The 16,855-nt window shown below is 39.0% G+C and overlaps 1 protein-coding gene across 2 annotated transcripts in view; it reads left to right on the top strand.

Moving 5' to 3' along the window:
- ADGRB3 (adhesion G protein-coupled receptor B3) overlaps positions 1–16,855 on the top strand; it is a 781,830-nt gene that overhangs the window by 316,378 nt on the left and 448,597 nt on the right. For both annotated transcript variants that reach the window (XM_059083264.2, XM_067011391.1), the window contains exons 6-7: positions 5,751–5,915; positions 6,390–6,554. In XM_059083264.2, the coding sequence (XP_058939247.1) occupies positions 5,751–5,915; positions 6,390–6,554 (330 nt within the window). The remainder of the gene's footprint in view (positions 1–5,750; positions 5,916–6,389; positions 6,555–16,855) is intronic.

The raw sequence follows: 16,855 nt of genomic DNA, 5'->3' as shown, positions 1-16,855 counted from the left end.
ATTAAGTAAAATGACACTACCGTTTCCTGAAAGATCTTTTTAATCTTTTTTTGGTTTAGGTGATTTCAGCGATATTGTGATATTGTTTTTTACTTTAATTTTTTTATTGACATATAGTTGGTTTACAGAGTTGTGTTAGTTTCAGGCGTACAGTAAAGTGATTCAATTATATATGCATATATATCTTTTTTTTCAAATTATTTTCCCTTGTAGGTTATTACAAGATATTGAGTATAGTTCCCGGTGCTATACATTAGGTCCTTGTTCTTTACCTATTTTATATATATTAGTGTATATATATTAATCTCAAACTCCTAATTTATCCCTCCCCCCCAGAACATAATTAATGATTTTTTTTTTTTTAATTCTAGGATGAGAAACAAACAAAAAACCTAAAATAAAACAACGTTCCACATTTGGCACTAAAGAAACTCTTTCATGTACATATAAGTCAGTTGTCTAATCTTTTAAATTAAATTCACATACCCCTCTCTTTCTAACCTCTCAGTTTTCCATTTTCACAGTGGAAAAGGAACTTTGCCGTACCACACTCTATAACACACTAAAGGAATATTGGGTTTTTGCTCTTTTTAAAAAATATCCAATCAGTTACTTTGTCAAGTCCATTCTTTCATACTGGTGCAGTGGATGTTCAGGAGTTCTCAGTGTAAAATAAAACATCAAAAATATCTACCTGATACATCTTCAATTTCACTGTTATTTATTTCTGTAACTGATTTATAAACAAAACTGTTCATACCTAAAATATATGTTTTGTTGATGTTTATGGTGGTGTTGAACCTCAGAAGTTCCCTCAAATGTCTAATTTAACTCATTCTTGAACTTTAGCCAAAACAGAAAATGTGTACTTTGGCAGAAAGGAGTGAACTAATATTACAAAATGTATGGGTTTAAAATGTTTAAAAGATGTTAACAATGGTGATGCAAAGTCTTCTTTCAAAAAAAGCCTTGTGAGCAAAACACTTGACGAATATTTTTCCTAATCTCTCTTAGGCAAGGTCTTTCCCTATTCCTCGTCCATAATACAGACCCCTGCCCAGTTATCTTCTCTGATTCCACCTCTGACTCAGCCGTTACCACGTGCATATCTTCCTAGCCAGAGACACGAATCCTCTGTTCTTTGCAGTGAGTGTGTAGCTATTACATTCATTTAAAAAAAAAAAAAAAGCTAAAAATTTACCTCAAACCAGAATTCTTAAGGAAAAGAGATGTTCTTTTATTCTACTCACTGAGTACTAAACTGATTGGCATCCCTCAATTCGTCTTTGTTTATGTGTTGCTTTCTGAATGTTCTCAAAAATTTTGAATACCTGTATATTCTTTTGCCAAAGAGGTGGTACATGTGCTGCAGGCATGAATGTTTTTTTTTTTTTTTAACCATTCTTCTCGAAAGCAAACTTAATAAGGGTTATCTTTGAAAAGCAAAATTCTGAAATGAAAAACACATTCATCTTCAAAGCCAACATAGACAGGAAATGGATAGTTCATATCATCCTCTTGATTCACTAGACATTTTAGTCTGGCAAATGGATTACATAGCCAATAAGATTGTGTCAGATACTTTTAATAAAGTGAGATGCTAAAATTACATTAATGGGATGATTAAATTGGCATTTTGTGATTTTTCATCTTACAAAGTGTTTATTAAGTACCGCTAGACACATATTAAACAGGCTTCTTTTTAACAGCTACCAGCAAGACCTGAAATTAGGTTGAAAGAGCTCACTCGTGTTCTGCCAGCCTTTCTCGTTTAGGTGGGTTTTCACAGCAGCATTAGTTTATGTTGGAACTTTGGATTTATGGTGAACTCTCTTTCGCTGTAATGAAATTGACCAAGAGCCATGGAATGATATTGGAAAAAGTAGAGAGTCATATCCTAGTGCATTTATAACACTTACATGCTAGTTTATGCCTTCTATATTAGGTAAATATTTTTGCCTGATTCCTTTGCTCCCTTGTAGTTTGTGGCCTGTGGGATTATACCTTCATGAGTGCTGTCTCCTCTGTCTAAATTATCGAAATCATAATTACCCCCCAAGTAGGTGTGATCTGTTCTCTGAAAGTCTTCATTGCTGTGTTAAGACGTATTGCTCTTAATTTTTCATTTACTTATTTGTATGTGTAGAGTACTTCTTTTACTGTTATCATATTTTTGAGGTTGGAATTCAAATTCTTGTATTTCTTGTTAACACCTACCACGGAGTCTGATGACTAAGAGATTCTTAACAGTCATTCGAATGAGTGAATAAATAAGTGCATCTCAGTTTGAACTTCCAAAGACAAATTCAACCATCTATATTCCATTCTGGTCACCAGACACCTGGACATCGTTTTGGTCCTCTCTCCACTCACGGTCCTTCCCGTGTGGCCCTGATCGCCCCAGGAATGCACCACTGGTACCTTCTCCTCATCCCAGCTCAGCCCCTTCTCACCGTCTCCTGTGATTCTCTCTCTACCCTGCACTACATATGATCAGAGAATCCTATTGAAATTCTTCAATGGCTTCTTTTTTTTTCCTCTTTTCTTTTTTTTCTTTTTTTTGTTTTCTTCTTTTTTTTCTTTTTTTTCCAATGGCTTCTTAATGATCTGTGAAAAATAGGCAAAATCCATAACACAGTTGACAAAAAGTTTGCAAAATCTGAGCTCTGTCTTCTTCCCAGACTCCTCTGTGTAGCTATTCACCTGGCTCTCTGGATGCTGTTCACAACGCCCTCCATTCAGTCCTGCCCGGGATCTTTGTGTATCTTCAGGGAACATGCCCTATCCCTAGGGATTTCCTATTATCGTTCAAGCATACTTGAAACCTCACTCTGTCTGGGAAGACTCCCCATGCTCTGTACACTCTTATCTCACAATATCTTGAAATCATCCTTTGCAGCAATGCTATAGAATTAATTTATTTAGCATGGAATTAATTGATTAGCATGGAATTAATTAGTTAACTCATTCTACGGGTTTCTTTTCTAAAATGTGAACTCTGTGAGTTACTGGTCATTATGTATTGTATTAATTGCCCCCCGTACCCATCTTGGCTTGTTGAGTGGTCAATAGAAAGAGATACCAGACACATAAAATAAATAGAAGTGCAGAATCAGGTAATAGTTGTTCAGGGGTTAATAAAATCTAGCTGCATTCATTTAGAGTCTCTTGGTTGGGACTCATCTTCAAGGTTAGTTTTACCTTGTACAGGCACCTCAGAGATATCGCAGGTTCAGTTCCAGATCACCTCAGTAAAGCGAATATCACAGGAAGATGACTCACACCAATTGTCGGTTCCTCAGTACATATAAAAATTCTGTTTACATTAGACTGTAGTCTCTTAAGAGTGCAATAGCACCTTAACTTAAAAATATGTTATTGCTAGAACATGCTAACCATCGTCTGAGCCTTCAGCAAGTTGTAATCTTTTTGCTGGTGGAGCCTTTTCCTCCATGCTGGTGGCTGCTTACTGATCAGGGTGATGGCTGCTGAAGGTTGGGGCAGCTGGGGCAGTTTCTAAAATAAGACCACAGTGACGTTTCCCACATGGATTTACTCTTTCTTTCATGAACGATTTCTCTGTAGCATGCAGTGCCGTTTGATAGCATTTTACCCATAGCAGAACTACTTTCAAAATTGGAGTCAGTCCTCAAATGTTTGTGCTGCTTTACCAACTAAGTTTATGTCATATTCTAAATCCTTTGCTGTCATTTCAACAGTCTTCACAGCATCTTCACCAGGAGTAGATTCCATCTCAAGAGACCACTTTCTCTGCTCATCCATAAGAAGCAGCTCCTCATCCCTTCAAGTTTTATCATGAGATTGCAGCAATTCAATCACATTTTCAGGCTCCACTTCTTCTTTTTTTTTTTTCATGTTCCCTTATTTTTTTTAATGTTACTTTAAAAAAAATATTTATTTATTTAGGCTGTAACGAGTCTTAGTTTCGGCATGCGTGATCTTTAGTTGCGGCACGTGAACTCTTAGTTGTGGCATGCATGCAGGATCTAGTTCCCCAATCGGGGATCGAGCCCGGGCCCCCTGCATCGGGAGCATGGAGTCTTACCCACTGGACCACCAGGGAAGTCCCAGTGTTCCCTTACTTTTATTTTTACTTATTTTTTAACTTTTTATTTTGTATTGGAGTATAGTTGATTAACAATGTTGTGTTAGTTTCAGGTGTACAACAAAGTGATTCAGTTATCCATATACACGTATCTATTCTTTGTCAAATTCTTCTCCCATGTAGGTTGTTACATATTAAGAAGAGTTCCCCAAGCTTCACTTCTAAGTCTAGTTTTCTTGCTATATCCACCACATCTGCAGTCACTTCCTTCACTGAAGCCTTGACCCCCTCAAAGCCACCCATGAGGGTTGGAATCATGTTCTTCTAAATGTCTGTTAATGTTGCAATTTGGACCCTGTCCCATGAATCATGAATGTTCTTAATGACATCTAGAATGCTAAATCCTTTCCAGAAGGTTTACTATTGACTTTGTCCAGGTCCATCAGAGGAATCACTATCTGTGGTGGCTATAGCCTTACAAAATGTATTTCTTAATAAGACTTGAAAGTCAAAATGACTAGCAGGCATGAAAAACAACATTAATCTCATTGTGTATCTCCATCAGTGCTCTTGGGGGACCAGGTACATTGTTGATGAACAGTTATATTTTGAAAGGAATCTTTTATTCTGGGCAGTAGGTCTCAGCAGTGGGCTTAAAATATCGAGTAAACCATGTTGTAAACAGATGTGCGTCATGACTGCTTCTTTGTTGTTCCATTTGTAGAGCAGAGGCAAAGGAGATTCAGCATAATTTTTAAAGGCCCTTGGATTTTCTGATGATAAATGAGCACTGGCTTCAACTTAAAGTCACCAGTTGCATTCACCCCTACAAGGAGAGTCAGCCTGTCCTTTGAAGCTTTGAAGCCAGGCATCGACTTCTCTCTAGCTATGAAAGTCCTAGGTGGTGTCCTCTTGCAATAGAAGGCTGTTTTGTCTTCATTGAAAATCTGTTGTTTAGAGCAGCCACCTTCATGAATTATCTTATCACTACAGCTTTCTTCATATTAGCAATAACGCTGTTTTCTTCATTTGTGTGTTCGCTGGAGCAGCACTTTTAATTTCCTTCAGGAACTTGTCCTTTACTTTCACAACTTGGCTACCTGTTCGGCACAAGAAACCCAGCTTCGGGGCTATCTCAGCTTTCAACATGCCTTCCTCACTAAAGCTTAACCATTTCTGGCTTTTGATTTAAAGGGAGAGACGCGTGACTCTTCCTTTCCCATGAACACTTAGAGGCCATTGTACGGTTATTAATTGGCCTCATTTCGTTATTGTTGTGCCAGGGAGGCCTGAGGAGAGGGAAAGAGATGGGAGAACAGCCAATGGGTGGGGCAGTCAGAACGCACAGCATTTCTCTGTTAAGTTCCCTGTCTTACACGTGCCTGGTTCCCCAAGGCAATGACAATATTAACATCAAAGATCAGTGATCACAGATCACCAAATATAATAAGCAAGAAAAAGTTCGAGTTATTGCCAGTTACCAAAATGTGACACAAAGACTCAAAGTGAACAGATGCTGTTGGAAAAATGACACCTGTAGGCTTGCTCCAGGCAGGTCACCACAGAACTTCAATTTGTAAAAAATGCATTATCTGTACAGTGCAGTAAAGGCATGAGCGTACTCTGTGTACACCCTTCTCTCCTAGAAGACCTCCTCACACTGTCTCTGCTTCTGCTTTGGCAGTTGATGGACAGTGGCAGGAGTGGAGCTTCTGGAGCCGGTGCTCCGTGACCTGCTCGAATGGGACCCAGCAGAGGAGCCGGCAGTGTACTGCAGCCGCCCACGGGGGCTCCGAATGCAGAGGGCCCTGGGCAGAAAGCAGAGAGTGCTACAACCCCGAGTGCACAGGTGAGGCCTGATGACTGCATTCGAAGGATGCCTGCCCTTTAGATAATGTGACAGGATCGTGCCAGACGGTCGTGTAATCGTCAGGTAATTTTACATTTCTAGTCAATGAAGCCAGTGGTACCAGAGCTCATCGTACTGTGTGTTACATGAATAAAGCAACAAAATTCAACAGATTCTTAAATTAGATGAAATTAATGAGATTAGATTAAATTTTGATGAAACTGATGAAGTCTAGCACGGAGCTCGTGTTCTTTACAAGTAAAGGTCAACGTCCACTTGCAGCTTCTGACAAGCTTACAGAAACTTCTGGTTCGTCACGGTGCTCTAAATTTGACCATCACATTAAATATCTGTGTCCATTTTATTCATGGTGGTAGATTAATAAAAATTGAACAGTCATGGGCCTCAGATTTTCGAATCCCTAAAGCAGTGTGCACTGGACGACTGCCACTGACCTTGACGTATTTCTTGCAGCCAATGGTCAGTGGAATCAGTGGGGTCATTGGAGTGGGTGTTCCAAGTCCTGTGACGGCGGCTGGGGGAGGCGGATGAGGACCTGCCAGGGCGTGGCGGTGACCGGGCAGCCGTGTGAAGGGACCGGCGAGGAAGTGAGAAGATGCAGCGAGCAGCGATGTCCGGGTGAGTGAGCTCAGATCGTCCCCAGGGAAACACTTTGGTACCTGGGGGGGAAAAGAAAGGATTAAAAACATTGTCATTGGTTAAAGGCCGTATTCGCTCGATGGAAGTATTGCTAATAATGTGGCAATTTACTTCTTTCCATAATGTATGAGGTTTTGTCTATGTGTCAGAGACTGTGTCTTCTATACATTTTAAAATTATTTGCTGAAAAATGACATTGAAAAGTGTAATAACACCAAAGTAGGCATATTGAACAATAACGCGGCTAGAAATTTTTGAAATTAGGTTGGAGTGCTGGTTTTTATTTTCACTCTCTTTATGAAGTATTTGTTTACTGAGAACACAAAACAAGTTGCCTTAGATTATTTTACTAGAAATATAGAGACATCAGTGTGAGGTGGATTAGTAAGGAGATAAAGAGATGAGGTGGAAACTCAGAAACTTGTAAACTCTGCTGTTAATCCATCCTGATGTGTGACCTTGGACACCCCAGGTAACTAGCTCTTGCCCCATTCCCACTGTAAAAGGAAATTCCTGTGAGAAACTCACTTTCAAATAACAGCATCACGCCTTAGTTCATAGTAAAAAAATGGAAGTATTGCTACATTGGAGGATTTTTACATATGAGCATAGAAAAAAGAGAAGGTCAGAAATTGCCCAGAGTATAAATCATATTATGTTATAGGTCATATATTTTAAAAGCTCATTTAGAACAAAGACTCCTTCCTAAGTGTGTGTACATTTCATAAAATACTATTGACACACTCAAGACTCAATAAATAAGTGAAAATTCGGATTTTAGAATGATACCATTGGCAAAATTTTATAAACATGCTGGAAAAGCTAATAGCATGGAATTTAAAAACTTCATAGCTGGGTATAAAGTTCTGAACTTAGAGAATTTGAAGACCCAGTTAGAGCCCTTGTTGCCACTAGTAATTCTTGCAGGCAAGCTCGCAGATCTTGGGCTATCTGGTCCTAGTGGGTGTGGTGGCTTCAGCTGTTTGAGATTCCTTTTCAGTTCAGGAAACTGGATTTCTGTCTCTGTGTAACATGACTAGTGGGATTTAGAAAAACAAAGGAATTCTAAGAGCTCTCCAGGGATCAAAACTTTTTATTTCTCCATATTTAGAATTCTAAAGACTTTTTTTCATGGTTCAACACTACTAGCAACAGAAACTGGACTCTAAGGGTAACAGTGTATCAGTAGCATTTTCTTAGTTCTTAAAAAAGATCTCAAATTAGTTTTGTTAATTCTTAAGGCCATATGAATCCAGAATGATAAGAAGTAACCAGCACGCAGGACTCTGTTTAGAAGGATACCTATACAGATTAGCATCATGAAATTTCTGCTATGCTGCATAAGAATTAAGAAGCATTAAACAAAATCATTTCTTTTGCCCAGGGAGAAATTTCACTGGAACAGTAGCCATGACTAAATAAGACCCTTTTAATATCTGAAGTTATCTGAACTATTCTGAGCGTGCCAAGGTTCTTAACTGGTCCTTTAAAACTGACTTTTATCTGCATATATAGAGGTAAGATGGTGGTGCTTGCAATGAGCTTTATAAAGATTGCCACCTGCTGTTTGGAAAACATTTTACATATCTATTTACAAAAAAGATATTATACCTCATTTGCTAGGTTTATTCGCTAGCTTTCGTGCTTTCAGGGAGATTGAAAAATTATCATATAAAACTGTAAACACTTTTTAGATTATATTTTATATATATATATATAATTTTGGTATTAACCGTAACATTTTCATTTTTCTCTTTTCAAAAATATGATTTGAAATCCCCTCAAGTATGTAAATAACATTTTTGAATTAAAATGAATTATTGAATCAGCTAAACAATTCACAAATTAGCGCTTATACAGGGGTAAAAAAAAATAAATATATGTACCAAGCTTTTGAAAATATATCCTAATCTTGTAACTGCATACAAATCACATTATCCATTAAAAATTATATGTGACTATTAATTTCAACAATGCTATCTGCCTCTGTAGAGTATAGAAATTTTATCAAAATAAAGGAGGTTTTTTACTTTTAATATTTATCCTTTAACTTTTCAATGCACAGCCATGACATCCCCAGATTATTTTATCAAGAAAGCGGGATTTATAAATAACTCAGTTTTCCACGGTGGACTTGACTTATATATTGGCTTTTCAACTCCACACAATTGTTTCTCTGTAGTTAATATATATTCCTTTATGATTAGAGCATAGGTTTCCTAATTTCTGCCATTAGATTGCTCCAAATTTACACATTGACAATATAAATTGAGAAAACTTTCAAACTTATCTTAACAGTTGCTAAGGCATTTTTTCTCATTTTGTCAGTGATAAAGCCTGAACAAATGTCTCTTTTGAAACAAAGTTTTTTTCTAGTATTATTTTTAGTACTGTTCTCTCTTAATTTTTCTTCCTCTTGCTGGAAGCAAATAAACTAGTATTTATTTGTATGCTTCACTTAATTTGGATACAAAACAAATTAATCAAGTTTTCCAAGAGACCCTCAGTTGTCAGGAAGGAGAAATGTAATATATGCACATCTTTGTCTGGATAATTAATAAAAATAATGATTAATCATCTGGGTTTAATCAAAAGCTGTTATGACATCTACTAAAAATGGAAAATAAAAAATATTTTCCCATCAAGATTAGGATATTTCTTTCCTGGTAAACAGATAAAATGAAAGTATTAAAAAGGGCATCAATGATGCCCCTGTCTTCATAAGAAAAGAGAATTAAAGGGATTAAAAAATTTTATTATTACTTTTTAAAAATACTGCTAGTTAAGGAATAGAGTAGCTACAAGGGAGATAATTAAGTTGCCCAATTTTTAAATTGGTCAACCTCACCAAATAATGATTTCATTGATCTCAATCTTATTGTACACCCAGGCTTTGAGGGTTAAAATAGTAGAAAGTTAATCGCTCCCCTAATTATGTTATGTTGCTACAATGTGAACAAATACTATTTTTAATCTTTTGTTTGGTCGGCTTTTCCCCCCAATATTCCCCTGGTTAATATCATTCAGAAAACAGAGTTACTGGTGATTGGCCTACATTAGCCCAGGCTTCCCAGGGCCTCCCTGCTCTGCTCCCAGGGAAGGGCTTGCTCTTTCCAGAGCCCAATTATAGGATGTATGACTCTTTAGTCATTAGTTGTTAAATTGGAACCTGCCATTCACAGGGAGATGTTACACTTAATTTATACATAAAATGTCCTTTTTGGAGTCACCATTGCTTTGTCTGCAAGTGGTAAGTGAAGCCTGCAGGTTAAATGTTCTGAGAAGAACTTTGAAGTAAGGGTGCCATACCATAAGTGTGCATGGTAACAGCAACTTAGACCAGAGATGGAGCAATTATCGGGATACTGAACTCTAGATATTCATCCCAAGTGAAGTCAGTAGTGATGCTGTGGGCTCAGACTTGTCTTGCACATTGAGACGCATTTGTGTTGGAATTTGGTCCCCTGTAATGTGCTGACTGTAAGCCCTCAACAGCCCCCCACCCCTCTGGAGTGACTGTCTCTGCAAGATTGCTCCCCAACAGAATTATGTCCTCTTTGGAGACCAAGAGAGCCGTTCATTTCGTTTCTGAGTAATTTTCCTTCAGTAGGAAGAAAGCATCACCATACTTGCTTCCTGTGGGCTCCTACCTTCTCTGAGTGCCTCTCGACATTGCCCAAACTGTGCTTCTCAAACTTTAGTGGACGAATCCCTTTTAAAATTGCATCAAAAAAAAAAAAAAAAACCAAAAAACAACCTTAGGAATGAGACTGACCAAGGAGGTGACTTATATGCTGAAAACCATAAAACATTAATAAAGGAAATTGAAGATGATTCAAAGAAATGGAAAGATATCCCATGCTCTTGGATTGGAAGAATTAATATTGGTAAAATGGCCATACTACCCAAAGCAATCTATAGATTTAATGCAATCCCTATCAAATTACCCATGACATTTTTCACAGAACTAGAACAAATAATCCTAAAATTCATATGGGACCATAAAAGACCCACACTTGCCAAAGCAATCCTAAGGAAAAAGAACAAAACAGGAGGCATAACCCTCCCAGATGTCAGACAATACTACAAAGCTACTATAATCAAAATGGCATGGTATTGGCACAAAAACAGACATATGGATCAATGGAACAGAATAGACAGTCCAGAAATAAACCTGCACACCTACAGTCAATTAATCTACAACGAAGGAGGCAAGAGTACACAATGCAGAAAAGACAATCTCTTCAGCAAGTGGTGTTGGGAAAGCTGGACAGCTGAATGTAAATCAGTGAAGTTAGAACACACCCTCACACCATACACAAAAATAAACTCTAAATGGCTTAAAGACTTAAATATAAGATGTGACACCCTAAAACTCCTAGAAGACAACAGAGGCAAAACGTTCTCTGATATAAGCCATACCAGTGTATTCTTAGGTCTGTCTCCCAAGGCAATAGAAATAAAAGCAAAAATAAACAAATGGGACCTAATCAAACTTACAAGCTTTTTCATAGCAAACCATAAACAAAACAAAAAGACATCCTGCAGACTGGGAGAAAATATTTGTAAATGATGAGACCAACAAGGGCTAAATTTCCAAAATATTCAGACAGCTCATACAACTCAATAACAATAACAAAAAAATACAACCCAATTGAAAAATGAGCAGAAGACCTAAATAAACATTTCTCCAAAGAGGACATACAGATGGCCAAGAAGTACATGAAAATATGCTCATCATCGCTAATTATTAAAGAAATGCAAATCAAAACTACAGTGAGTTATCACCTCACACCAGTCAGAATGGCCATCATTAAAAAGTCTACAAACAACAAATGCTGGAGAGGGTGTGGAGAAAAGGCAACCCTCTTGCACTGTTGGTGGGAATATCAACTGGTGCAGCCACTATGGAAAAAGTATAGAGGTTCCTCAAAAAACTAAAAATAGAACTACCATATGATTCAGCAACCCCACTCCTGGGCATATATCCAGACAAATCTATAATTAAAAAAGATACATGCACCTCAAACTTTAGAGGCCAAAAGAATCACCCAGAGGGCTTGTTTCTTTTTTAAATTATTTTTTAATATTTATTTTGTTTGTTTATTTGGCTGCACTGGCCTTAGCTGCAGCATGAGGGATCTAGTTCCCTGACTAGGGATCAAACCCGGTCCCCCTGCATTGGGAGTGTGGAGCCTTAACCACTGGACGACCAGGGATGCCCCCAGAGGGCTTGTTAAGACAGAGATTCATGAGCCAATGTCCTCTGCCGCAACGTTCTGATTCAGTAGGTCTGGTCCAGGCCTGGGAATCTGCATTTCTAACACGCTCCCAGATGATGGTGATGATGCTGCAGATTACCTCTTGGGTTGCACCAGCCTGGAGTATAAGTAAGTAAGTAAGTAACTAACTAACTAAATAAATAAATAAATATTAGTGATAAAACTCACAAAGAGTGGAAAACAGTTCTCCACCTCAGCTCCATTGTTGAAAGTTGAGATATCATCTGAATAAGACTGCAGAATTTTGTCTTATTCACACTTCTTCATAAATAAGGAGGGACTGTTTCTGGAATCAGTTCATAATGAAAATACAGACAATGCATTTCAAGTCTCCCTACCCAACTCTTGTTTCAACCAAAATAAAACAGAAATATAGGGGGCAATTAACTAGCCGCTGTAGACAAAGTATGATGGTTGAGGCAGAGCTGTGCTCAGTTGTATGTGGGGAGCAGGAGGGGTGTCACTGAGACCTGTCTGATGCGAGGCTCTGCCCCTCCAGGACACAGATCTTCTGTAGCACGAGTGTGCTTTCACTGCTCTGTCCCCCAAGGCTCTGAGCTACTATACGCACACAGGTGGATAATATCTGGGCTGGGTGTCAGGGAGGAGGATGGGGTCTGAGCTCACATCGACTTAAAGTTCTCCTCGGTTCCCAGTTGGAGGAGTGGGGAATTAATTAATCACTATCAATATAAATATTTTATCTCTGTTAGAGACAAGTTAAAAAGTTAGACTTCTAAATTGTATGGACCACCGTATTTTAGGGTTAAACGTAATCATTCTTGGAAACCCAAATATGTAAGTGTAAAATTTACATATTTTAAAGAGGAAAAATAGCATACTGGGCTTCCCTGGTGGCTCAGTGGTTAAGAATCCGCCTACCAATGTAGGGGACATGGGTTCGAGCCCTGGTCCGGGAAGATCCCACATGCCGCGGAGCAACTAAGCCCGTGCGCCACAACTACTGAGCCTGCGCTCTACAGCCCGCGAGCCACAACTGCTGAGCCCGCGTGCCACAACTACTGAAGCCCGAGCTCCTGGAGCCCGTGCTCTGCAACAAAGAGAAGCCACTGCAATGAGATGCCGTGTACCACCACAAAGAGTAGCCCCCGCTCAGCACAACTGGAGAAAGCCCGCGTGCAGCAACAAAGACGCAGCGCAGCCATAAATAAATAAATAAATATATTAAAAAAACAAAACAAAACAGCATACTAGTCTCTATTGAAATATTCACACACAAGTTGGCACCTGCTTTACCTTTTTGATTCCAGACCACAAGACTAATCACTACTAGTACTTCAAAAAAGCTCCTATTTCATTAGGATTGCTATTATTTTTGCTGTTGGATGTTATGTGTATACCCCGTAAGGAACTATATTATTACCTGTTCAGTTTCAAAAGGTTAAGGCAAGTGTTTCACTGCACATTTTTGGACATGGCAAGTAATGTCACGCCCACACAGTTCCTACCAGCCGTTCACCTGAAACCAACCACTGAGTCCAGTGGTGTCAGTACGTGGCACTAGGGAGTGACTTTTCTCCTCTGCCATGTCCTACTTTTTTCTTGCTAAGTCACCTCAGATACATTCTAAAAAGTAGGGAAATAAATTAGAACTTGAAGGTACCCCATAGGGAGAGAGGCCACCTGGTGTTTAACCAATCTCCGGGGAAGCATCCCATCCTCCCGAAAAGCTGGGGTTTCCTGACCTGCTCCTGTCCGAGATTCTACAGCAAATCAATTCAGTGTTAGAGGCAGAATGCAGGGAGAACCACTGGGCTCTGACATAATCAGTACATATGCCAGATAGTACTCTAGGCCTGCTATTCAAACCTGTTGCTATGGAAATAATTATTATCATAATTCGCCTTATCAGATTGCTCATCAGATGAAGCTGGGAGAAAACTCTCACAGCTTCTGCACAGCAAAAACTTAACAAGCAGTTTGTTGTAATCCTATATTACTCTACCTTGACCAGTTCAGAAATATTTGTCAACGTGCTGACCATTCGCAAATGGAAACAGAAAATTTAAGCAGCACGTTTTACCTTTTTTATTTCTTCCTTTCAGTCCACATTGTTTTGACAATAAAAATAAGCATATTTTAAGAACCACTTAATGATTTTTAGTGAATAAAATGAACATGAATGCAATTAGTAAACTCCTTTTGGGGTTTAAGTTTTCCCAAGGCACTAAACCTGAACCTTAGCCCTTGACATTTCTCATCACCACTTATTTTCCTCCCCTCACACATCCTGATGCGTGAATGGCCCTGAGATCCTGCCCCCGGGGCGCTCTGGTTGCTTTTTCTCTCTCTCCAGCTGTCACCTGTGTGAGAACTGTCACCTAACAGACCTTTCCAACTGGGGTATCAAATCAGACCCTTATGCCCCCGGGGGAGCTTTTCTGTCTGAAGTTCTTCCTCCTCCTTTCCAACCTCTTTCCTAGTGGTGGGGTCCACCTGGGTCAGGTCTTTCCTCCCAGGGCCCTGCTTTCTCCCCCCACCCCTGGCCACTGCCTTCCAGCGGAAAGAGTCTGGGAGTGTGGTCAAACCAAGGTTGGCTTGAGCCGCATCGTCCTCATACATTACATGGGATAATGATACATGCCCAGGGGGTTGTGTCAAGGATGCAGTGATGGAATACTCTAGATTAGAGTGATTAAAGTGCAGTCCAGGTGTTCTATGTCCATTACCCACATTATGACATCAACCCCATTTTCTAATCTCTTCCACACAGGTTCTTATCTGATGATTCTCCCCTATTCATGGCCTTAGTCATGTGACTCGCTCATTAAAAAACTTCCGTGGCTTCTGGTACCCTGCCCGATTCCGTGCATACTGAGATACCGGGGATAGTAGTGTCCTCATCGGTGGCTCATTTGTACATACGGCAAATCTCTGTATGTAAAGCAACCAAGCAGATGCAGTCTCTGGTTCCTGGATCGAGAGGCACGTATTCTGTCCTTTCTCTGTTGCTTGCCCTCCTATTCACCTGGACTCCCCTAGTGTCCTGGGCCCTCATCTTCACCTACTGAAATAGGAGCATCTTGGGAGCCCAAGCCATTAGAAGCTGTCTTCTCACTTAAGCATTCTTTCTCCCACAATTGCATGGGTGGTCTTTCTTTTTTGAACCCTTATAAATGTGCTTTGTGCTTCCCGTATTATATATTGCTATTATATTTTATTTTATTTTATATATATATATATTTATATACCTCTTAGCTAGAATTCCAGCTTATTGCAAATGAGCTATATATTTTCACCTTCCAAATCCCCTACCTACTCTGCATTGACTGTAGCAGGTCCTTAGATATATGCTCTTTTGAATGTATTTATTCCATATCATAAAATCTATAACTGGACTAATGAAATCATCTGTGTAAAAGCATGTGAATACACTTCAAAATGACTATGAAAGTAATACATTTTATAATCTTACTTTACTCTTTCAAAATGCTGTTAGATTACTTAATTAGAATTTGAATGGGCATTTTTAGTGCATCTACTATTTTTATTTTGTAGTTAGAATTTGTGGCACGATCCTTCCTTCTTTAGGAATAAATCATCGGAAGAAAAAAAAGAAATAAATCATCGAAACGTTGGGGGTAAAAAACATATGTAAGTTTCTATAGCAAGTTACCCAGTTTCCCCAAATCTCAGCCCAGCTCATTCTTTTAGGCCAGAGCTCCTCAAGGTGGTCTCGGAGCCATTTTCTCGGGCTAGCACGGGCCCCAGGTTTGCCCAAATAGGGATTCTTAAGGCCTTAGGGCAGCTCACAAGACAGGAGGCCGTGGCCCGTGGCCTTGAGCCTGAAGTAGCCTTGCCCATCACCCTAATGTACCTCCAAATGTTATCATTTGTTCCATCTGCCGTGACCTGGGGAAGGCTGTGGAGCGCTGTTACCCTCAGCAGTTCCTATAATGATGTAAAAAGGCAAGAAAGCACAGCACAAACCTCACGGGTACTCCAGTATAAACCTTTGTCTCATGAAAGGATAGTTACTTAAGAGTTATTCTCCACAGTTAAAGTTAGCTATCTTTTAAATTATTATTTAACTTTGCTAACAAGTTGGAAGTAGGGCGACCTTGTCTAAGTTGAAATATAGAATTTAAAAAATACTAATTCAGAATTTTGGGGTGTGTGTTATGTATAACACATTGTCAGACCAAGTACTCAAACAGGCAACCTGAAATGCACACTGTTCGCCAGGGAATTCAAAGTTCGCGGTTTGCTGACTTCCAGACTTAGAAACAAATTTTTGCAAAACACTTATGTACTTATTTTAGTGCAACAAATGCTTAGAGATGGTGTAACATTCTCTGAAAATGGGCTGAGAGAGAGCTGTTCGATGGACTGAGGTCCACCACCTCCCCACTGAGCGATTTCTCTCTGCCTTGTTTTGCCCATGTTTACAGGGATGACAATAATTGGATCCACTTTAAAGGTTATGACAATTATTTGAATGAAAATATTTAATGCGCTTAGAAGATTGCCTAATTCAATACTGCCGTTGTAACGGTGTAGCAACTTGAGACTGATAACGATCATTCTCTAAAGAAGGAAGGCTATTATGAAACACATCTGATAAACACCCCTCTTTTTCCCTTCAGCCTTGTTAGTAGCTGCATGAAATCTTCACATGTGTAAGCTCCACTGCTGAATTAGAGCTGTAAACTGTGTGAGCACAGAGGCTGAATCTGTCTTATTTACCTCTGTACCCCCCAGCACAGGGGGTTCCCAAAACATAAGAATTAATGAATTGCCAGCAAGTGAAATTTGAAAATATGGGGTCATGCATCGTGCATATTTTTTTCTTTTCTTTTTCTGCCTGCAGCTCTACAGTTTAGATTCAGTTTCTCTTTAATGCTGAAATTCTAGCATAAGTGGTGAAAACTAATTTTCCACATCAAATTAATTTAAGCCCTGTATAATTTTTGCTATTTTTAAGAGACAGAAAATCAGTTTGAATAGACAGATTAACAGCTAATCACTAGGTAATTG

Source organism: Kogia breviceps, chromosome 13, assembly GCF_026419965.1.
Source record: "Kogia breviceps isolate mKogBre1 chromosome 13, mKogBre1 haplotype 1, whole genome shotgun sequence".
In the NCBI taxonomy this organism is placed as follows: domain Eukaryota; kingdom Metazoa; phylum Chordata; class Mammalia; order Artiodactyla; family Physeteridae; genus Kogia; species Kogia breviceps.
This window is presented reverse-complemented; position numbering and strand designations above follow the sequence as displayed.